Source organism: Notamacropus eugenii, chromosome 2 (genome assembly GCF_028372415.1).
Source record: "Notamacropus eugenii isolate mMacEug1 chromosome 2, mMacEug1.pri_v2, whole genome shotgun sequence".
NCBI lineage: Eukaryota > Metazoa > Chordata > Mammalia > Diprotodontia > Macropodidae > Notamacropus > Notamacropus eugenii.
The window spans coordinates 3910094-3934595 of record NC_092873.1 but is presented as its reverse complement, the minus strand read 5'-3'; the positions used below and the strand labels follow the sequence as shown (position 1 = coordinate 3934595).

The 24502-nt window shown below is 38.7% G+C and overlaps 1 protein-coding gene and 1 pseudogene across 1 annotated transcript; both read left to right on the top strand.

The window, feature by feature from the left end:
- Positions 1 to 610: 610 nt before the first annotated feature.
- On the top strand, positions 611 to 1549 carry LOC140523332 (olfactory receptor 5B12-like; annotated as a pseudogene).
- A 21727-nt stretch (positions 1550 to 23276) lies between these two features.
- LOC140522054 (olfactory receptor 10Q1-like) lies at positions 23277 to 24239 on the top strand. Its single transcript, XM_072637100.1, has one exon. It carries the CDS (start codon positions 23277 to 23279, stop codon positions 24237 to 24239), a length of 963 nt encoding a protein of 320 aa, XP_072493201.1.
- Positions 24240 to 24502: the final 263 nt, after the last annotated feature.

Sequence of the window (24502 nt, the reverse complement as noted above, 5' to 3'; positions counted from 1 at the left end):
AGAAAGAGCCACATTATGGCATTGGTTCTGGGAAAATAAGGATACTCACTAGATCTTTTTTCCTTTTGGGGGGGGGGTGGGAGTGGGAAGTGCACAGATAATTGGGGTTAAGTGACACATCCAGGGTCACACAGTTAGTAAATGTCTGAGGCCAGATATGAACTCAGGTCTCCTGACTCTAGGACGATAGTCATCTTTTTTCTCAATTCTATTCATGTGCTTTTCCTCTTGAACCGTGTCTCCTCTTTCTCCCCACTCTCCCTATGCCTCTTCTCTCTTTCCAGTGCAATCCAAAAATTGCTCATCAGACTGAAACATTTCTGAGAAAGGGTTGAGCTCCTTCCCCATAGACATCGCCGTATGCTGACCCTGAAGGAGGGTATCACTTTTGAAACTCTGTAAACTCACTAAGTTTTGAATAGCTTAGTGAAAGATTGAAGAAGACAAGAAATAGAAGTTAAATGACTCTCTCCAATCACTGAATTTTGTACTTCAATGTAGTCCTCAATATTTATACTATTTGCCATAATTTGTTTTGTCATAATTCATAGCAGGTAGTTAATTCTTCTAATGATTTTTCTCTGTTGTAGGTCAATGACATCACTCCCAAATGCCATCTATGGAGAACAGGACGCAGGTGAATGAATTCATCCTTTTGGGGTTAACAGATGACCGAGAACTTCAGAAGCCCCTCTTTTTGCTGTTCACCATCATCTACTTCATCACCATTGTGGAAAACCTGGGCGTGGTAGCCCTGATCTCCTTGGATTCCCATCTCCACACTCCTATGTATTTTTTCCTCGGTAACCTCTATCTAGTGGATTTTGGTTACTCTTCAGCCATTACACCCAAGGTGATAGTTGGGTGTCTCACAGACAATAAGGTCATCTCTTACAATGGATGTGTTGCACAAATGTTCTTCTTCTTGGCTTTTACCTCCACTGAAAATTGTCTCCTAGCAACCATGGCTTATGATCGCCATGCAGCTGTGTGTAGGCCTCTTCACTATACAACAATCATGACAACAAGTGTATGTGCTGGTCTGATCATTGCTTCCTACAGCTGGGGTTTTCTGAATTCTGTCATTCACACAGGAAACACCTTTAGCCTCTCCTTCTGTAATTCTAATGTGATCCATCATTTCTTCTGTGACATTCCCTCACTCTTGGATCTCTCTTGCTCTGATAGCCACACCGTAGAATGGGTACTCTTTATTGTAGGGGGATTCACCGCCTTTTTTGCCATCCTGGTTATCTTGATCTCCTACTCACTTATTTTTGTCACTATCCTGAGAATCCGCTCTTTGTAGGGTCGACAGAAAACCTTCTCCACCTGTGCTTCCCATCTCACAGCTGTGTCCATATTCTATGCGTCAACAATCTTCATGTACTTACAACCCAGCTCTAATCATTCTATGGATTCAGACAAAATGGCATCAGTGTTTTACACCATGGTTATTCCCATGCTAAATCCTCTGATCTACAGCTTGAGGAACAAAGAAGTCAAGAGTGCTTTCAAGAAAGCTACCTGGGGACAAAGACTTTCATAGGTTTATATTTTAGTTGGGGAAAACACTATCTGAATATTCTTTCTTAATGCTTTGTCTCAGCTCCAATTATCTCCTTTTGCCATTAGGATCAGATAGAAACTCACTTGTTTGGCCCGGCATTTAAAGGTCATCACAACCAAGTTCTAGATGAGCTCTGAGAATGTATTTTGCATTGCTACTCTTCCTGCTTCACACTATGGTCTGGGAAACTGGTCTACTTCGTGCTCCCCACACACAACCTTCATTGTGTTCAGACACTCCTCCATTTCAGAACAGGCTGGCCCTGTGCCTGAATATACTCTCTTAACATCCGTCTCTCAGAATTTCTAACTTCTTTCAAACTGTAGATGAAGCATGACCTCCCTCAAAGTGAAGCCTTTCCTAATTCACTCACATGCTAAGACCTCCTTCTATTGAAATCACTTTACATTTTCATTATGTACATTTGGATTCTAATTATATATATGTATATCATTTGCCCCCAACAGAATGTAAACTCCAGGAAGGCAAGAATTGTTTTGTTTTGTTTTAATTTTGTAACCCTAGTGCCCAGCACATAGAAGGGATTTAATTACTTATTGAGTGATTGATTGATGAAATAATTGTTGACTTATGTGGTCATCCATATTTTTTATGAAGTCCTTCAGTGATGGGGGGGAGCTCATTAGCAGTCCCTTCCACCTAGGGAAAGCCCTGATTGTTAAGAAATTGTTCTGCACACTCAGCTTAAATCTCCCTCTCTGGAATATCTCTTCATTAATATTCATTTTGCATCCCAGAACTCAACAGAATCAGTCTAAAATATTTTTGTACATGTGGGATCTTTTCCTGTATGATCTCTTTGGGATACAGCCCTAGAAGCAATTTTGCTGGGTCAAAAGGTATGCCCATTTCTGTAGCTCTTTGAGCGTAGCTCCAAATTACTCTCCAGAATGACTGGATCAGCTCACAGCCCCACTAACAATGAATTAGTGTTCTAACTCTCCTACATCTTTGCCAACATTTATCATCTTCCTGTTTTGTCGTGTTAGCCAATCTGATAGGTGTGATGTGGTATCTCAGAGTTGTTTTGATTTGCATCTCTCTAACCAAGAGTGATTTAGAGCATTTTTTCATAAGACTAAAGATAGTTTTAATTTCTTCTACTGAAAGCTGCCTGTTCATATCCTTTGACCAATTATCAATTGGGGAATGACTTGTATTCTTGTAAATTTGACTCAGTTCTCTATATATTTTAGAAATGAGGCCTTTATCATAGACATTAGTTGCAAAAATTCTTTCCCAGTTTTCTGCTTGCCTCCTAATCTTGGTTGCATTGGGTTTGTTTGTGCTCTTTCTGTGGTGGCCCAAAACTGGAAACAGAGGAAATGCCCATCAACTGGGGAATGGCTGAGCAAGTTGTGGTGTGCGAATGTAATAGAATACTATTCTGCTATGAGAAATAACAGTCAACTTCAGAAAAACCTGGAAAGATGTATATGAATTGATGCAGAGTGAAATGAGCAAAACCAGGAGAACATTATACACAGTAACAGCCACCGTGTGGGAGGACTGTTTCTGATAGACTAAGCCCTTTCCAGCAATACAAGGACTTAAAACATTCCCAAGGGATCCTGGAGGCAAAGTGCCATCCACATTCAGAGAAAAGAACTGTGAAATCAGAATGTAGAATGAAGCATTTTTTTCTTGTATTATGTTTTATTTTGGTTTGATTTTTCCCATGGTTCCTCCCATTCCTTTTAATTGTTCTATGCAGCATGACTAGTGGTAAAATGTGTTCAACAAGAATGTATGAATAGAACCTGTATAAGATTGCGTTCCATTTTGGGGAGGGAGGGGAAATGGAGGGGGAGAAAATTTAAGATTTACAAAAGTGATTATTGAAAAGTGAAGAGGGGAGGAGCCAAGATGGAGGAATAGAAAGATATATATATATGCTAGCTCCTAACCTACAACCCATAAAATACCTGTACAGAAGAACACCCAACAAATTCTGGACCAGCAGAAGCCACAGAAAAATGGAGTGGAGGACATTTCTGTTCCAGAGAGACCTGAAAAACTGACACAAAAGGTCCGTCGTGCACCGGCCCCGAAGCAGAGCAGCACCCAGGGGAGCAGATCTGAGCAAACTTCAGGGACAGAATCTCCAGCAGCCACCCAAGTCCCTGCACCCCCTGGTGGCAAAGGTCAGTGAGAGAGACTTTTTGGCTAGCTGAGAGGGGAGCAGGGTTTCCCCATAACTCAGGCCCACTCGGGAGGCAGCAGCGGAGACGGCAGCAGACAGGGGCTCCCAAAGCAGGCAGGAGCTCGGATCCATTGTTGAAGGTCTCTGCATAAACCCCCTGAGGGAACTGAGCCCCATGAGGCAGCCCTGCCCCCACCTGAGCACCTGAACTTAATCTCACACTGAATAGCAGCCCTGCCCCCGCCTAAACCCCTGAGGTTGGGGAGCAGCATTTGAATCTCAGACCCCAAGCACTAGCTGGGTGTATCTGGAGGCGAGGTGGGTGTGGAGAGGACACGCAGAAGTCAAGTAACTGGCTGGGAAAATGCCCAGAAAAGGGGGGGGGGGGAATAAGACCAGAGAAGGCTACTTTCTTGGTGAATAGATATCTCCTCCCACCCTCTCAGATGAGGAAAAACAATGCTTACCATCAGGGAAAGACATAGAAATTAAGGCTTCTGTATCCCAAACATCCAAAATAAATATTCAATGGGCTCAGGCCATGGAAGATCTCAAAAAGGATTTTGAAAATCAAGTTAGAAAGCTGGAGGAAAAACTGGGAAGAGAAATGAGAGAGCTGCAAGAAAAGCATGAAAAGCAGGTCAACACCTTGCTAAAGGAGACCCAAAAAAATGCTGAAGAAAATAACACCTTGAAAAATAGGCTAACTCAACTGGCAAAAGAGCTTCAAAAAGCCAATGAGGAGAAGAATGCTTTCAAAAGCAGAATTAGCCAAATGGAAAAGGAGATCCAAAAGCTCACTGAAGAAAATAGTTCTTTCAAAATTAGAATGGAACAGATGGAGGCTAATGACTTTATGAGAAACCAAGAAATCGCAAAACAAAACCAAAAGAATGAAAAAAATTGAAGATAATGTGAAATATCTCACTGGAAAAACAACTGACCTGGAAAATACATCCAGGAGAGAAAATTTAAAAATTATGGGCCTACCTGAAAGCCATGATCCAAACAAGAGCCTAGACATCATCTTTCATGAAATTATCAAGGAAAACTGCCCTGAGATTCTAGAACCAGAGGGCAAAATAAGTATTCAAGGAATCCACAGATCACTGCCTGAAAGAGATCCAAAGAAAAACTCCTAGGAACATTGTGGCCAAATTTCAGAGTTCCCAGGTCAAGGAGAAAATATTGCAAGCAGCTAGAAAGAAACAATTCAAGTATTGTGGAAATACAATCAGGATAACACAAGAGCTAGCAGCTTCTACATTAAGGGATCGAAGGGCATGGGATATCATATTCCAGAAGTCAAAGGAACTAGGACTAAAACCAAGAATCACCTACCCAGCAAAACTGACTACAATACTTCAGGGGAAAAAATAGTCTTTCAACAAAATTGAGGATTTTCAAGCATTCTTGATGAAAAGACCAGAGCTGAAAAGAAAATTTGATTTTCAAACACAAGAATGAAGAGAAGCATGAAAAGGTAAACAGAAAAGAGAAGTCATAAGGGACTTACTAAAGTTGAACTGTTTACATTCCTATATGGAAAGACAATATTTTCAACTCTTGAAACTTTCAGGCATCTGCGTAGTTGGTGGGATTACACACACACACACACACACACACACACACACAGCACAGAGTGGATTGAATAGGATGGGATCACATCTTAAAAAAATGAGATTAAGAGGTGAGAGAGAAATATATTGGTAGGAGAAAGGGAGAAATGGAAGGGAGCAAATTATCTCTCTTAAAAGAGGCAAGCAAAAGACTTTTCAGTGGAGGGGAAAAGAGGGGAGGTGAGAGAAAATCATGAAGTTTACTCTCATCACATTTGACTAAAGGAAGGAATAAAATGCGTGTTCATTTTGGTATGAAAACCTATCTTACAATACAGGAAAGTGGGGGAGAAGGGGATAAGCAGGGTGGGGGGGGGATGATGCAAGGGAGGACAATGGGGGGAGGGAGCAATTTGAAGTCAACACTCTTGGGGACGGACAGGATCAAAAGAGAGAATAGAAGCAATGGGGGCCAGGATAGGATGGAGGGAAATATAGTTAGTCTTATACAACACGACTATTAAGTAAGTCATTTCAAAACTACACAGATATGGCCTATATTGAATTGCTTGCCTTCCCAAAGGGAATGGGTGGAGAGGGAGGGATGAAGAGAAGTTGGAAGTAAAAGTTTTAGGAACAACTGTCGAGTACTGTTCTTGCCACTAGGAAATAAGAAATACAGGTAATGGGGTATAGAAAGTTATCTGGCCCTACAGGACAAAAGAGAAGATGGGGACAAGGGAAGGGAGGGATGATAGAAGACAGGACAGATTGGTGATAGGGGCAATCAGAATGCTCGGTGTTTTGTGGTGGGGGAGGGGACAAATGGGGAGAAAATTTGGAACCCAAAGTTTTGTGAAAATTAATGCTAAAAGTTAAATAAATAATTTTTTTTTTAAAAATGATATTAAGGGGTGAGAGAGGAATATATTGGGAGGAGAAAGGGAGAAATGGAAGGGGGCAAATTATCTCTCATAAAAGAGACAAATAAAAGACTTTCAGTGAAGGGAAAAAGGGAGGAGGTGAGAGAAAAACAATGAAGCTTACTCTCATCACATTCGACTAAAGGAAGGAATAAAATGCATGCTCATCTTGGTATGAAAACCTGTCTTACAATACAGGAAAGTGGGGGAGAAGGAGATAAGCAGGGTGGCAAGGGATGATGCAAGGGAGGACAATGGGGGGAGGGAGCAATTTGAAGTCAACACTCTTGGGGAGGGACAGGATCAAGAGACAAAATAGAAGCAATAGGGGGCAGGATAGGATGGAGGGAAATGTAGTTAGTCTTACACAACACGACTATTATGGAAGTCATTTGCAAAACTACACAGATATGGCCTATATTGAATTGCTTGCCTTCCCAAAGGGAATGGGTGGGGAGGGAGGGATGAAGAGAAGTTGGAAGTAAAAGTTTTAGGAACAACTGTCGAGTACTGTTCTTGCCACTAGGAAATAAGAAATACAGGTAATGGGGTATAGAAAGTTATCTGGCCCTACAGAACAAAAGAGAAGATGGGGATAAGGGAAGGGAGGGATGATAGAAGAGAGGGTAGATGGGTGATAGGGGCAATTAGAATGCTTGGTGTTTGGGGACAGGGGAGGGGAAAATGGGGAGAAAAACTGGAACCCAAAATTTTGTGAAAATGAATGTTAAACATTAAATAAATAAATTTAAAAAAAAAGAAAACTGAAAACAAATTAATTAATTAATTTAAAAAAGAATTCAACAAAAATAAAAACAAAATTAGTCTAAGCACTCTTTCATGTGATAGACTTTCAAATACCAGATAACAGCTGTTATTGTCTCACTGAGTTTTCTCTAGGCTATACGTTAACACTTGTAACACTCCTGGCTCTGACTGCATAGAAGGTCAGGCATATCACATTCCAGTCTCTCTCAGGTGTTCTTCAGTACAATTAAGGGGGGTTAGGGGTGTCAAGGCTCTCTGCAAATGGGTATATCCCTCATTGATTGTCTTCCTTCTAGGGTAATCTACAGTTTAATTCCTACACTCTAGTTCTGTTTAGCCACCAACATATTAGCTTTCACAAAAGAATATTTCCTTTAAAATGTGTGGTCACAAAATATAAATGTACTTCTCTAAAACATGGGAAGCACAATTCTCACCCCTTTCACCAACTTGTACTCTAGGGGTGAAGAGGTATTAGGTTCACAGCTTAACTTAGTTTCTATACACTGAGTCCCAAGTTCCAAGTATAAAACCCTGCTTCGGCTCCAGTCCCAGGCACCCTGGTTTCTCTAGGCTTCACTATTGGAATAGCTAGCAGATATGCTATCTCACCTGGAAATTAGACTCCAAGGTCACTATGGTTTGAACTCCCAGGTCAGATGGGGATCCTCCCCCTCCTGTTTCCCTATTGGGTAAGTTAGATTTCTATACAAACCTCAGTGTGTGCATGTGTGTGTGTGTCTGTGTCTGTGTCAGTTTGTGTATGTATATATTTATATATATATATATACATACATATATGTACACACACACACACACACACACACACACACATAGTTCCCTCTGTGAAACAATTTCAGTAAGAATGAGGCACAAGCATTGTCTCCCACTTCCCCCATATTTCCCACTACTGTAAAAGTTCTCCCTTGAATGCCTCTTTTGTGTGACAAAATTTTCCCCACTCTGCCTCTCCTTCTCCTTTCTCTCAATGCATCCTTCTTTCTCAGCTCTTCACTTTTTTTGGAGATCTTGACAATATAATTGACTCACATCTATGCCCTCTGTTTATGCAAACTCCTTTTAACTACTTTAATAATGATAAAGTTCTTAGGAGTTACAAGTAAATGTAAATAGTTTAACTTTAGTGAGTTCTTTATATACTTTTCTTGAGTCTTGTGTTTGATTGTCAAATTTTCAATTCAGCTTTGGTCTTTTTACCAGAAATGCTTGAAAGTCCTCTATTTTATTGAATACCCATTTCTCTCCCCACCTCCCAAAGAATTATACTCCAAAAACTTTATTGGTTGTAATTTCAACTGCTTTGCCTTCCAGAATATCATATTCCAAGACCTCCACTCCTTTAACGTTAAATCTTATGTGATTCTAACTGTGGATCCATGATATTTCAATGGTTTGTTTCTGGTTGTTTGTATTTTTTCTTTGACCTGGAAGCTCTGTAATTTGACTATAATATTCCTGGGAGTTTTCATTTTGGGATCTCTTTCAGAAGGTGATCAGTAAATTCTTTCAAGTTCTATTTTACCCTCTGGATCTAAGGTATTGCAATAGTTTTCCTTGATAACTTCTTGAAATATGATGTCTAACCTCTTTTTTGATCCTAGCTTTCAGATAGTCCAATAATTCTTGAATTATGTCTCCTGGGTCTATTTCCTAGGTCAATTGTTTTTATCTGATGAGATATTTCACATTTCCTTTTATATTTTTTCCTTCTTTTGCCTTTGTTTTGTTGTTTCCTGATGTTTCACTCTTTAACTTTCCAGGAATTCTTGTTGGGTTTAGGTTCAATTAGCATTTTTCTTTGAGACTTTGTTTGTAGCTGTTTTCACAGTGTTATTTTCTTCTGTTTATTTATTGGTTTTCCCTGCCACCACAAAAGCTTTTTATGGTCAAGTTATTCTTTGTTGTTGTTTTCTCATTTTTCTAGCCTATGTATTTCCTTTTAACTTAGTGTTAAAGCTGGGCTCTGCATATCTGGGGATGGGGAGGCACTGTCCTATGTTTCAGGGTTTTATGCTGCTGTTTTCAGAACATATTCTGACAGTCTGCAAGTTTTTTATGCTTCCAATATGGTGTGATTCTGAAAGAGATATGGTCAGTGATCTGGTCTGCACTCTGATCTTTACTCAGGGTATCTTTCATCTGCAAGCACTAGTAGTCTCTTTGCCTTGTAACTGTAACCGGATCCTCTGTTCCCCTATTCTTGTAAGTGCTAATTCTCTTCTTAGTCCTCAAACTGTGTTCAGAACTCCTGCTCCCTTGTGAGCAAACACAAGTACTCCTCTCCACCCTGGAACTGAAACCTAGAACTGCATATGGAGTCATCAGTTAGTGCCAGCTGTACCCAGTGACAGTAAATAGCCCCTTATAATCTCTTTCTGACTACTTGACCAACACCCCTACTGTTTCTAAGCTAATACCTCCAGAAGTTGCTACTGCTAGTATTGCTGTTACTCTCATGGCTACCTCCAAAGTCCACAGTGGTGCTCTTACTATACTCTATGCCACGCAGATGTTACAGGGCTCTTCTATAGATCTTTTAAATTTTCTTAGGCTGGAAAAAAATGTCTCATTTTGACACTTGGTTGACCCTGTTGCTCCAAAATTTGACTCAACGTATTTTTTAAAAGCTGTTTGGAAGGGAATGGTGAGAGAATTTAGCTGGGTTGCTGCCTCTAATTCAACATCTTGGCTTCACCTGTTATTAGTCTCTCTTAATGAAGTCTAACTCAGGAGAACAGTTCATGACTCAAGTTACACTTAAGTCTGTCCTTTACAAACCTAATAGCACCATATTAGCACCAGCTACTAATGTTACTATCGATGAATATATCATAATATAGTAATCATATATTGAACTTGAAGTCCACAAATTCCATATCATTTTTGCAAATTACTTGCTAAATGCCTATTTCTCTATCATGTACTTATTTCTCTTATACTAAAAACAAGGAGATACACTTTTTTATTTCTTGAATATAATTTCATATAATGAGACCTCTGCCAACATTCTAGCCTGTCAAAATCTGTTAAGATCCAATGAGTTTTGTTCCTGTTCAATCATTTCAGTAATATCCAACTCTATGTGATCCAATTTGGGGTTTTCTTGGAAAAGATACTGCAGGAATTTGTTATTTCCTTTTCCAGCCTTTTGTTTGTTTGTTTGTTTGTTTTTACAGATGAACAAACTGAAGCAAACAGTTAAGTTATTTGTCTGGGGTCACACAGCTAACAAGTGTCTGAGGCTGGATATGAACTCAGGTCTTTCTGACTCCAGATTACATTCTCTATTCGTTGCACTACCTAGTTGCCCCAGGTCTAATAATATTTAGTATTTATGAACCACTTCACATTTGACAACTATTTTTCTGATATTATCTCACATCCATCTTATTTGTGTTACTCTCATTTTACAGATGAAAAATTTGATGCAGAAAGAAATGTGGAACTTGATGTGTCCAGAGTCACAAGTTAGTCAAGTCAAGTCGTAGACAGAAAGGTGACATGGTAGATGGAGAACAGAAGTTAAAGTTAGGAAAACTGGGGTTCAAATTCTGTCTCAGACACTTACTAGTTATGTTACCCTAGGCAAGTCACTTTACCTATTTGCTGCAGTTTTCTCAACTAGGGGGTAATAATAACACATACCTCCCATGGCTGCTGTAAATCACTACATAAATGCTATTATTATTATTATTATTATTATTATTATTATTATTATTATTATTATTATTATTTATTAATCCGGAGGCTTTGGAGGTCTTTCTAACTCTAAGACCAGTGCTCTATCCATTGTGCCACATGAATACTATCCAACTTCCTAGCCATGCCTCCTAGATTTGTGTCATCTGAAAATTTGATTTTGTCATTTAGACATATAATTAATTGAGAAAATTCTTATACCGTACAACCTCAAGGAGATCTAACTAGGGCACTCATTTTGATTCTATCACCCAAATATTATCTACTCATCAGTGACAGATCCTATATATGTATATTCAATCAGATCTGAATTACCCCAACTGTGCTGTCATTCATCCTAATTTTTTCCCATCTTTTTTACTCTGGCAAATATTTTGCTAAAAGAAGGTGTGTGTTTGTAATCTATTATATTCCAGAATCTATAACCTAGTAGAGCTCTCTATATAGAGATCATTCAGGAAAATGTCCACTAAAGGGAATATGGTAAAAATGAATGAATAGGATAATTCCACTAAATAGATTTCTGGGTAGACTAAAAGGATAATAAGTTTATTAATCATTAAAAGCACATTATCTCACATATTTATGGATTCATAAAACATTTGGCTCCCAATAACCTCATTAAGTATGTAAGGGATATGTATTAACACCATTATATAGATGAGAAAACTCACTTTCAGACAGGTAATGTCTCTTCTTTCAAGTCACATAGTTAATGAGAGACAACACCCTATGTTTTCCATATTTAGTAACACATTTGATTCTCATATCAACTCATCAACCTATACAGAGACGATATTATTATTTCTATTTGACTGAGAAATATTCTGAGGATTGGAGAAATTGAGTGGCTTGCCCAAGTCAGGAAATTAGGAAATGATTGAATCAAAGTTAGAAATCCTGTATTCTGATTCTTATATCCAAGATATTCTCTACTCCACCTCACTAACAATGAGCTAAAGCATGTTTTCTGATTCCGATGTCCAAAGGTGCTATGTATTCCACTATACTAACAATGAATTAAGGTTGAAATGGAAAATGAAGAAATGGTTCCACTGGGCAATCAGATTTGGTTCCAGAACAATGTTTAATGCCTTATTATGCTAATAAGTTGGCTACGGAGCTGCCATGTATCTTCAAGGAAACACAGTGGCTTTTAGGATACTGTATTCCAAAGTCTGGATTAAGCCCTTGATCCTGAGCTACAAACATCTGAATATTATTCTCTTAGAGCCTACTCACATAGAACCCAAGTGGTTGCAGAAACCCACTTATTCATTCATCTGAATTCTGTCATTCATGGTCCATACTTTTTTGCATCTCAGCTTCAGAGGCTGCATTGAGTGCACAATCATCTGCAAACAAAAAATCATGCGCCAACACTCCCACACCAACAGATGCTCCATCAGCCACCACCATACCATCCACATGTGAAACCACTGGTTACAACAAATGAAGAAGTTTTGAATGCTGTGGATAAGGTCACTTGGTAGTGTACTTTCAAGGGATGTACACATTGGCAATGAGGTTGATGCATGCATTGCCAGAGCTAGCTCAGTGTTGAGAGTCTCCAAAGAAAAGTTGGGGAGAGAAGAAGTATTAGACTGACTACCAAACTGAAGGTCTACAGAGCCTTTGTGCTGACCTCATTGTTATATGCTTGTGAAACATGGATAGTCTTCCATGTCAGGAAACCGAATCTCTTCCATTTGAACTGTCTTAGGAAGATTCTGAAGATCACCTGGCAGGATAAGGTACCAGACACTGAAGTCCTTGCTCGAGCTGAACTGCCAAGTAGTCAAACTATATTTCAGAGAGCACAATTCCGATGTGTTGACCAGGTTGTTCAAATGCAAAATGTATGCTTGATAAGAAGACTATTTTATGGAGAACTTGCACGGAGCAGGCAATCACATGGTGGCCAGAAGAAATGATACAAGGACACTCAAGACGTCTCTCAAGAACTTTGGATTTGATTGCACAACATGGGAGACACTGACTCAGCATGGCATGCCCACATCAGAAAGGGTGCTGTGCTCTTTGAGCAAAGCAGAATTCAGATAGCACAAAGTAAATTCAGGATGCCCAAATTTGGGATATCCACCTGAAATATTCACGTGGACTATCTGTGCCCAAACTGTGGCAGAGCATTCTGAATTCATATTGATCTGATCAGTCACAGTTGGACACACTGAAATTTCACTTTATCATGGTGATGCCATTTTGGTCCTCTTCAAAGACAAAGAACAACAACCAATTATTCATTGTGGAACTGAGTAAGAAGGAAGGTTATTAACTTTACTGTTATGCCTAAAGGAGTAGTGGCCAAGGATGACCATTCAAGATCTATGGACCTTTGATCACTTAATGGGACCAGAAGACAATTCCTCCAATAGGAATATTTTCATTCTAACATTGGGATTTCAATCCCAACAACCACACATCAAAATACTTGACCAACTTTCTCTTTTAGAGTCCCATCATTGTTTTCTAGTTGTCTAGTAAGTTTTAAGGGATCAGATTTTCCCGTACTTATGTGGTCTTGAGAGGTTCAAGGTGGGACATTCAGAAGTGATCACAGTATTGCACTGGCAAAATCTAATGGAACTCTTATCTTATTCCTGGATGATACAGGATCACTCTTAATGCAGCCCAAGATCACAACAGCTTTCTTGATTGCTACGTTATGTGAGTAACACATATTAAGCTTGCAGTTTACTAAAGACCCCAGATGTGTTTCTCAAACAAACTGCTATCTAACTCATTTTTATTTTTTGTTTTGTTTTGGTTTTAGCAATTTATTATTGTAATCAGATTTTAATGCAGAGTTCTGGGTAATGGTGTCCCAAGTCTTGGTTCCCTCTCAGGCATTTCTCACTTCCCTTAAGCCACAGTTAAGGATCACTCAGAAACTCTTTTCAGAAAATGTTTTTGCTCCCTGCAGTACCACATTCCCCAGGTGTGTGCTCAGTCTTCCTAACCCCACAATAGCCGCCTTGGATCACATCTGGTCAGCACTGCTAGAGTTGGCCTCTGGAAGAAGCATAAGGAGATAAGGGGAGGGGCAGTAAGGGGGTGGCAGGGTTCCCTTAATCTTTCCTTGCTCAGCCATCTGATTCCCATAGTGTTCATTGAATGAAAGTTCCTGAGGGGAAATTCTTGATATGAAGGTTATTGAAGCCTAGAATGCCTTCAGACAGAGCTGTCCCTAGGGCCTGCTGTTTTGTTGATTCAGTGCATTTAGCCCAGATGTGTTTAGAGTTCACTCAGGTTAAATTTTCTTTCTTGAGGTCTTCTCAAGTTGTCTGAGGAGGACAGCTGCTTTAGTGCTTTATTTTTGACATTCTACATTGATTTTAGGTGATGTTCTGTCTGTTTGTAGAAGAAATTTGGAGAGTCTGGAATTTTCTGATATACTCTTCCATCTACCCAGAATCCAGAATCATTTATTTGTATTTCAGTGAAAGGAGATGGAAATTTGAATATGAACTTTGACACTTTTCAGATATGTGGTCCTAGACAAGATTCTTCCTATCTCTAGGCCTTGATATCTTTATGTAAAATAAAGATCATGATGCTTTACTGCCCAATTCCCAGGACCATTGTGAAAATCAAAGGAGGCAATATGCATAAATGAATTGCGAACTTCAAAGTGCTAGGTAAATTGGACTTGTTATTAATGTCCTTGGATTTCTCAAACCCATTTGGAATACTATTATAGAAGTATCCAAAACCCATGCAGCTATGATCCTCAAGGAATCTGTTACAAGTGTAGACATAAAAGGGTTATAATCCTCTCCATATCATAGCTGATAAGCCCTACCATTCTGTCTATTGTTATAATCATACACCACACATTTTAAAGTGAGTCATCTGAGAAAATAACATAATAAAAATAACAGAATCTTCCTTTCATATTCTGAAACTCCCTCCCTCACAAATACAAAGATTCCTAGTGAGACAATTGGTTCTGCGGAGCATAACACATATGACTAGAAAGCATTGTGACAGTGGCATAAACTCAGAAACACATATGACCAAGGAAAATTCATTTTCTCATGTCTGAAACCACATAACTATGAATGCCTTCTGTAGATGTCATCCCACTATTCTCTGCTAGACCTTTTCCCCTCTAAGTATTGTATTGCTATTGCTTCTTAGTATCATTGTGAAAATAGCTTTGATGTTACAGACCGCCAGAAAAGATACTGGGGACTATTAAGGGTTCTCAGACAATGCTTCAAGAACCAAATTAGAAGATGGTGCTGGAGCAGAATTTTGAAGGACATGAAAACACAGTCAATAAGTATATGTCAAATATATTGCCTAGGACTCTAGAGACACATAGAAAAATGTCTAAAATGTCATTTCTTTTAACTCAAATGAAATGATGAGGCAGCTAAGTGACTCAGTGGCTAGGATTCTGGACATGGAGTTGCACCCAAGGCCAAATCCATCTTCTGATACTATGTGACACTTGAACTTCCTGTAGCATGCTATTTAACCTCTGTCTGCCTCAGTTTCCTTTCATGTAAAATGGAAGTAATAATGGCACCTACTTTCCAGACTCAGTGTGAGGGTAAAGTGAGGGATTTGTAAGCACTTTGCAAAATTTAGAACACTATAAATACTATTCAGAAGCATTGTATAAAAGCACTACATATAAACTGTTATTATATGAATCACTTTGTAAACCTTAAATTACTCTATAAATAACAGGTATTATTGGTGGTGGTGTTAACAACATTGACATTATTAATGCATTTTGAGATTGTAGTTTGCAATTCACTAAATTCTCAGATTTTTTTAAGACAAAGCTGTGCCTCTTCCATCTTATACATTAAAAGAATGAATATTGTTTCATATTGGTTCAGTTTTAAATTTGTGTCTTATTAGATTTAGCCAGATTTTCTTTCTTACTAGTATTTTTGGGGATTCTGAACATTTTATTTCAGGATCTCAACATTTTAATTCGCCTTTATGGTTTTGTATCATCCAAAAATTTGATAAGCAAATTCAATAAAACCTGCTTTAATTCAAGTCATTATCTATTCATCCAATTAAGTTCAAAAAGAATTTATAAAACAATTACTATAAGACATTAATGAACAGTTTCTGCTTTCAAAGAACTAAAATATATATAAACAAACACAGACCTAAAGACAAGTCACTATCATATTCCACAAAATGAAACTGAGGCATTGTCCAAACCTAAATTCCAGAAATTTAACCATTTCCCAAGAGAGCTAAGCAATCCATTCCATCTCTAAATCTATGAAGTTAGATCATTATGAAATAACTATACCATGATACAAGATGACTTCACATTTCCCATAATGACAAAGACTTATGTCTTCAATTCAAATATTCTACCACTGCTGCCATATCACCACCAAACCCGAAATACTACTTTCTCCAAAGAGCTAAAGATAAACATCTAGCAGAGGCAATGAAACATAAAATCAACAAAGAACTATAAAGAACAAGAGTAAAGGATGCCATTAAAGGGTTGCATGACAGAAAGATAAGATAGTTTCATCATGTGGGAAGACTACTAGATAATAAATGAAGGGCTAGAGTACCACACCAGTATCCTTGAGATGTCAGGAGATATCAAGGAACTCCGCTAAAATATTATCCTCTAGGGTAAAAATTTGGGGGAGCATAAATGAGAGTTGTCCAAAACAAGTAGGCGTCAGTGGGTTGGTATAAGCATTGTTGAATGGAACTCTTGAATCAACAAGATCATAGAGTATTATCTAGGCTCCCCCTCCTCCTCCTCCCTCCCTTCCTTTCTCTCTTTCTCTCTGTCTCTAACAACAAATATTTATTAAGTCCTTGTTTGCTACATGTCAAGCACTGTATGATATGATGCAAAACAAATAGCTCTCAAGGAACTAAAATTTTATTGCTGTAAACAATATGTGCACACTTAGAATCAAAGATTCTAGGTGACTGATCTAAGGTTACACAGCTAGTAAAAGAAACAAAGTTAGGATCTTTGAGTTGCATATACTTTTTCACATCCAAGAGCAGATTTGAACTTCTTCACAGCCTTTCGCGGTATTGCATGTAAGAATCATTCTGTTCATTTTATGAATGAGTAAAAAGAGTAGTTCAGTGATTTGTTCAAGGTCACACCACTGAGAGTCCATAGATCAGAGTTTAATGTCACTTTGTGCACTAATTGTCTGCAGACACACCTAAGTGATTGGGGAAACTGTAATTATTCCTGAATAGGACAAGTCATTTTTTAAAGGCAAAATTACCTAAATTAAGTTAACTATTTAATACCATACCAATTAAATAAACAAAGGATTACATTATGGAATGGGGGTGGGGAATGACAAAAGTCATTTCAAAGAAAAAATTTCAAGAATCTCAAGATAAGTAAGGAAAAGAAATTGTAACTGAAGGTGCTAAGCAGGATCAAATCTAAAACTATAATAAAAAGTAATTATTAAAAATAATTTGGTATTTGTTAAGCAATATAGAGGGCAATTAGGTGGCATAATGGATAGACCGGTTGGTAGTCCTGGAGTCAGGGAGAATTATCTCCTTGAGTTCAATTCTAGCCTCAGACTCTTAGTAATCATGTGACCCTGGGCAAATCATTTAACCTTGTTTGCCTGAGTTTTCTAATCTGTAAAATGAGCTGGAGAAAAAAATAGTACACTGCTCTAGTATCTTTGGCAAGAAGAGTGCAAATGGGGCCAAAAATTGGATGTGAATGAAAAGAGATTGACTTCAATTTGAGGTATACAGTCACTGGTTTCAGCATTGATTTATAATGGTCTATTAAGAACACTACAGAACTATTCAACCCATCTCTCCAAGGTCATGTCCTTATCACTAATCAATGTCGATTCATCAACATTGACTGTATCAGGTACCAACTTCAACCGAATTCCACCAACAGAGTTGAATATCTTGCTCTAGATCCCAGAGTGTATTAATGACAGTGACTAGAACCCAGATCTTCTGACAGATAAGCCAGGTCTCTTCCCATTAAATCACAGGTTTCCTGAGAATATTATATTGGTATAAACATGCATCTTCACCGTTTTCCACTGCTGAGATTTTTTGGAACATAGTATGTGAAAATTCCTGATGGAGGGTTAGAGGGCACGAAAGTATAATTCCAACTGGTCATAAGACACTACCAATGATCACCATGTAGCAAAGCTGAAATCTGACTTCCCATTTCCCTTGTTTTTGTTGTTTTCAAGTCAAATTTTTTACTCTTACAAATCTGTAGTCAACTCAAGCTGGGAGAAGAGAGAACACTGGGAAGACCTCTATAAACAAAAACATATTCCCCTTAGAAAGATCTCAGGAAGTTCAATAACAACCTACCTGAAGCAGATATGACTAGACTGTTAATAGAGACACCGGGGAATAATCTTGGAGGTTTTAATGATGCTTAGGAGACATTGAAACATTGTATCCTGGTTTGGAAAGCTTCTGTGGTACCCTTCACTAAAAAACCTCAACATGTCACCTCTCCAAGGCCCTCACAGAATTTGGGGCACCAAAATCTTTTCAAACTTTCAATTGGAAGAAGTCTAGTCAGAGAGCAGAGAGAGGATTACCTACCAGCCAGGGTGTCTCCTTCTTGGAGACCATAGTGAATTAAAAAGTTTTAAATTCCTATTCCATTTAACTAAAAGAGAAAAGGAAATACAGAATTTGTGACTTTCCAGATGGCCAGTCTTAGGAGGGTGTTGGTGCAAAGGCAATCTGTAAATTCAAGTTTTTTCCCAGATGGCTGATGGAGACTGAGACATTGGAAAGTGGTAAGAGGATTCCATTTCTCCTGTTTCTTTTCATTTATTGGTCTGGCCTGGCATTCTAGAATTTAAACCTAGAATGGATGATAAAGAAAATCTTCAGTCTGCCCTTATTTTACAGAAAGAATAAGCTGAGGCAGGCCAAGGGAGAAATAACTTGCCCAAAGTCCCACAAGATATAGGGCTCTATATAGCTCTAGAAAGGGAAGAGACTAGAGGTCATCTGGACCTCATCCTCCATTTGAAAGATACGGAAACTAGAGCCAGAGATCTGAGTGACTTGTTCAAGGTCATAAGTCAACTGTTGACAGCTCTGAGCCCCAGGGCTCCTGATCTGGTTTTTCTTATAGCCTATGCTCAAGTTATTTTATGTGTGTTAACCTGATCTCCCCATGTGCGCAAGAGTCAAGGATCTTTTAGGTGACTGATACAGAGGAAATATCTCTGAGTCTGGAGTCGGGAGCTGACGGTTCACATCCTGGCTCTGAAAGTAGATTCCCATATGAGACTAGACAAGTAACTTGCACTATCTGGACCTTGCACTTCTCACTTGTAAAAAGAGGGGTAGGATATTCAGTGATTTCTACTGTCCTTAATTCCTCTAAACAGTATAAAGTCTATGTTCTAAGCTCTCTTTCAATTCTTACATTTTATTTTTTAAGATTATTTTCAATTCTGACTGACTCTAACCAATTAAGTTTGTGTGATATTGCGCAAATCAGTTCACTTTTTAGGTGTTGTACCAAACTAGAAAGTGGCCTCTTCCATTCTACTACCTTGTCTTTAGTTATCTTGTGTCCATTTTGGTTGTATTGTGGGAGTCAGGAGACCTGATTTTGAGGTGCTGTGTGAAAAAAATAACTGCATATTCCAAGCAGACAGGCAGTCAACAAGCATTTATTAAGAACATACAATATAGTAAGCACAGTGCTAAGCACTAGGGACAAAAAAAGAAAAAATATTTCTACATTAAAGTTATCCATACTATAAGGAGTGGGAATAAAAGTATTCAGCCTACTTTGAACAACTTTGAACAAACAGAATACATGCCAGATAAACTGAAGATGATGTCAGAGAAGACAGTAATATTAAGCAGGATAGAAAAAAAAGCTACTTGGTGAATATGAAAAAGGTCAGCAGAGACTTGAAGGAAACCAGAAAGGCAGGGATGAGTTCGGAGAAAATTCCAGTTATGGGGACCAGTCAATGAGAATGCATGGAGTCAAGACATGGAGGGTCTTGTGTAAGAAGCAATAAGAAAGTCAGACTCACTACATGAGAGAGTATATGGAAGGTGTGAAAGGGAGTAAGTAGTAAGAATACTGGAGAGGTAGGAAAGGACCAGGTTATAATGGGTTCTAAAAGTCAAACATAGAATTTTATATTTGGTCCAGGATTCAATGGGGAGCACTAGAGTTCATTGAATAGAAAAGTAATATAATCAGACCAGGTCTACAGGAAGAACACTTTTAGAAATAGATGATTGGAAAATGGACTAAAGTGGAATTTGAGGCAGGGAGACAAACCAGGATACTGAAATAAGCCAGGTATGAAGTGATAAAGACCTGCCCCAGGATGGTAGTAGCATCAGACGATAAAAGGGACTGCATAAGAGAGATGTTTCAAAGACAGACTGACAGGAATTGATAAATGTTGGGATATATGGGGGTGAGTGGAAAGTGAGGAGTCATTGAAGACACCTAAATTACAAGCCTCCCAATAACTGGAATGATTCAATTCAATAAGCATTTATTAAGCATTTACTGTGTGCCAGGCATCATACTAAGTACTAAGAGATGCGAAAAGAAGCAGAAGACAGACCCTCTCTGAAGAGAGAAAAAGAGAGACAGAGACACAAAGACAGAGACAGAGATGGACAGAGACAGAGAGACAGAGGCAAACAGTGACAGAGAGAGGGAGAGACAGAGAGACAGAGAGACAGATAGAGACAGAGAGACAGAGAGACAGATAGAGACAGAAAGGGGGGGGGGGAAGAGAACACCTAATATAATCAAATCCCTTCACGTTACTGAAGAGAAAACTCAGTCCCAGGAAACGAGACTAGTGTATTCTTCCTCACAGAGTTGGTAAGTGACATAGAAGATATGAAAATCAAATTTATAAATCTAGCTTTAAGCGCTTTTATCATACTTAAAACACGTCTTAGGGTAAACATGGTAACTATCTTCAAATATTAAAAAAGCTTAACTGTGAAATAGGTATTAGACTTACTTGGCATGGTACCAGACAGAAAAAAATAGGTGGAAATTACTGAAAATCTGATTTCAGGTCTCAAAAAGCAAAACAAAATATCCTCACACTTAGGGATATGCCCAACTTGAATGATATGCCTTGGAAGGTGGTGGTTGTCCATGCCTAGATGTCATTAAGCAAAGACTGAATTACAACTTGTAGAGAATGTAGGAGAGGGGATTCTAGTTCCAATTCGAGTTGGGCTGGTTACCTTCTGAGTACCCTTTAGACAGATTCTGTGACATTTTCAATTTGAGAGTGACCTTCGGTGCTTTGAGACAAAGAATAGAATATGAATCATAGATACATCAGTTCAACAATCAGCAATTGTTGTATACTAACTACTCTCCTTATGCCCCCTCCTTCTCTTTTCTTTCATATTTTCACTCTTCCTCTTCTTCATCTTCTCTGTCCTAATAATCTTCTTTCCCCTATTCTTCTTTCTCACTGCTACCACTATAGGTAAATTTGCACATCAGCTGGAAAAACTACGTGATACAGTCATGTGACCTATTATTGCAATTTTTGTTTATTTTGTTACTGTTCTAGAGAAGAATATTTACCAGATAAGAACTCCCTCTACCCTTCATTATTAGAAAATAGCGTTGTGACATCAAAAAAAATGGGAAAATTTACGGAAATTACCTACTGTGAAATGATCAAAAGCTGGGGAATAGCTACTATTCATCTCATTTTTTCCCAAGTGGATTGTTAGGCTGATCTCTATTAAATGAGTCATATATCTCACTGAGCAGGTCATGTAATCTTGGGGTCATGAGCAAATCTGCATGATATCATCTGCAAGAAGGAAAATCTGGGTGATTTCATTATATTTGTAAAATTTCTATTTGGCTTGGACATATACTATGTACCAAGCACAGCACTAAGCACCTGGGTTCAAAAATTGTCTGTCATTTTTAATAACTGTGTGATCTTGGATAAGCTACTGCTAATGCCTAAGGCAGCTTGCTAGAATTCATCTTCTAGGGTGGAGATTTGAGACAACCTTAATGATTTCCCACAGTAGGAATGACCACAACTAAACAAAGAACAGGTGTTTTGTATATAATATTAGTCATAACAGAAGAAGGCAGAGAAAAAATGAATTGTGTACTTAAGAGGAAAGAACCCAAAGTGTTTTTGGTGGTAAGAGATATCACCTTGATATGTTGGGATGAGAAAGAAATAGAGTGAGAGTAAATCATGAGAGGACTAGAAGGAAGAAATTTAAGCTGTGACTATGATAGCAAAACACTTAGATCCTGGAATGACTACTCATTAATAATTAGAAATGTTGTCAATATGTGCCTTCTTGCCCCTGGTGCAGAATGCAACCATTCTTAATAGATATTGTACAAGAGCTCTTTTACTGAAAAGTCCATCACCATGCAATTTAACTGATAATGAGACTCTCCCCACTCAGATTAGACTGGTACTCAAATAGTATATTGTCTATTATAGGCCTTTGTTCCATGGTATAGCCTGTGAGAAGTCTATGTCAATTTTACACCATGAAGAAGTCTTGAAGGACATTAGTGGAGTCTTATTCTTCAGAATACAGAGGTATTCTGGTTAAAAATTTAGGAAAAAGGTGATAAGTTCAACCCTTCCATCACATAGACATTTTAATTAATACGAAAATGTCCAAAAAATTTTTTAAAGGTAAGTGGAAGAGAGGCTTATCTGTTAGGTCTTAGATTCAGACTTCGGGGTTGCCTTGATGACCAATTAAAGTGGCTGATTCGGATAGGGGCCTGCCTCTCTCTCTTAAAGATCTTATGAAATGTCATTTCACAATCTATAATTCTTTTTTGGCCCATCCATTTGGGAATTTCCCAAACTAGCTACACATATAACCACTAATAAAATAATGCACTACAAAGTAAAAATATATAGAATCTCAGACCTGAAAGGGACCTTACAACATAGACCATAGTATGTCAGAGTTGGAAGGGACTTTGGAACAAAAACATCAGAGTTTTTAATACATCAGAGGACTTAATACACAGAAGGCCAGTAAATACGTACTAGAAATCACCTTTGAGACCATCTACTCTTCTTCCCTCTTCATATAGATGAGAATAGTGAGGCCTAGATATGTAAATCACTTGATCAAGGTGATCTTTAAAGGACATTGGACCTCTAAACTTTGAGACTATCATGATAGAAAAAAATATCATTCCTAGTATTACTGAGATAATTTTTTTGGATTTCACTGTGCAACATGGGAGACACAGCAACAGGACTACTCAGCATGGCATGCCCACATCAGAAAGTGTGTTGTGTTCTGTGAGCAAAGCAGAATTGAGACAGCACAAAGTAAATATAGGATGCACAAATTTGGAAAAAATTCTTGTGGCGTATCTGTGCCCAACCTGTGGTAGAGCCTTCCAAGCTCATATTGATCTGATCAGCCACAATCAGACACGTTGAAACTTCACTTTATCATGGTGATGTCATTTTGGTCGTCTTTGAAAAAGAACAACCACCCAGATAATCCATTAACTACACTTGACTTTAGCAGGTGACATGTCTTCTCCCAACATTCTCCATCTCAACCAGTCTGGGCCCATTGAGTTTGTGTTCCGAGTGTTCACCACGTCCCCTAAGATCCAGGCCCTCCTCTTCTGTTTCTTCCTTCTCCTCTATGTGATGATCTTGTGTGGCAACACTACCATCATCTGCATTGTGTGTGCCCACAGCTCCTTGCACACCCCTATGTACTTCTTCCTGTCTAACTTATCCTTCCTGGAGATCTGTTACACCACTACTGTGGTACCACTGATGCTTTCCAACATTTTTGGGACCCAGAAACCCATCCCACTGGCTGGCTGTTCAGCTCAGATGTTCATTTTTCTTACTCTTGGTGGTGCTGATTGTTTTCTATTGGCTATCATGGCATATGACCGCTATGTGGCCATCTGCCATCCCTTAAGCTACACCCTAATCATGACCCAAAAGCGATGTACTCAGCTGGTGGTTGGTTCCATGTGCTTAGCTCTTCTCCTTGACCTTCAGCTCACAGTGCTTATCTGTACTCTGCCATTCTGTGGGCACATCCTGGAAATCAACCACTTTCTATGTGATGCCCCACCTGTCCTACGCCTGGCCTGTGGGGATATCAAAATGCACCAAGCCATTCTATTTATGGTGGGTACCCTGGTGCTCACTGTCCCCTTCCTACTGATCTCCGTCTCCTACATCTTCATTGCCAACACTATTCTACGTATCCGGTCTGCTGAGGGGCGTCAGCGTGCTTTTTCAACCTGCTCTTCACATCTCTCTGTTGTACTGCTTCAATATGGATGTTCTAGTCTGGTGTACATGCGTCCAAGGTCAAGCACTTCTGAGGATGAGGATCAGAAGCTTGCTTTGGTTTATACTTTTGTCATTCCTCTGCTCAACCCCCTCATTTATACCCTACGGAACAAGGATTTCAAAGATGCACTGAAAAAATCCATGAGTTGCGTAAGAGCTTCTGAAGTTCAGTAAATGTGTGGGTCAAAAACTTCATGATTGTTAAAATAATGGAACCTTTGACAAATTATTCTAAAATGTAGTTTCTCACACTTTACGAGTTGCAGTTTTCTGCAGTTTGTATGCATCACTCGAAAATGTTCATAATTACTTTGTTTGTTGTGAACCTTTCCCAAGAGAACACGTGATAATAAAAACTGCTTAATCATACTCCTTCTGTAGAATTGTATTTCCTTCCTACATATTTCCCATTCATGTACTTGTCCTTTCAGTTATCA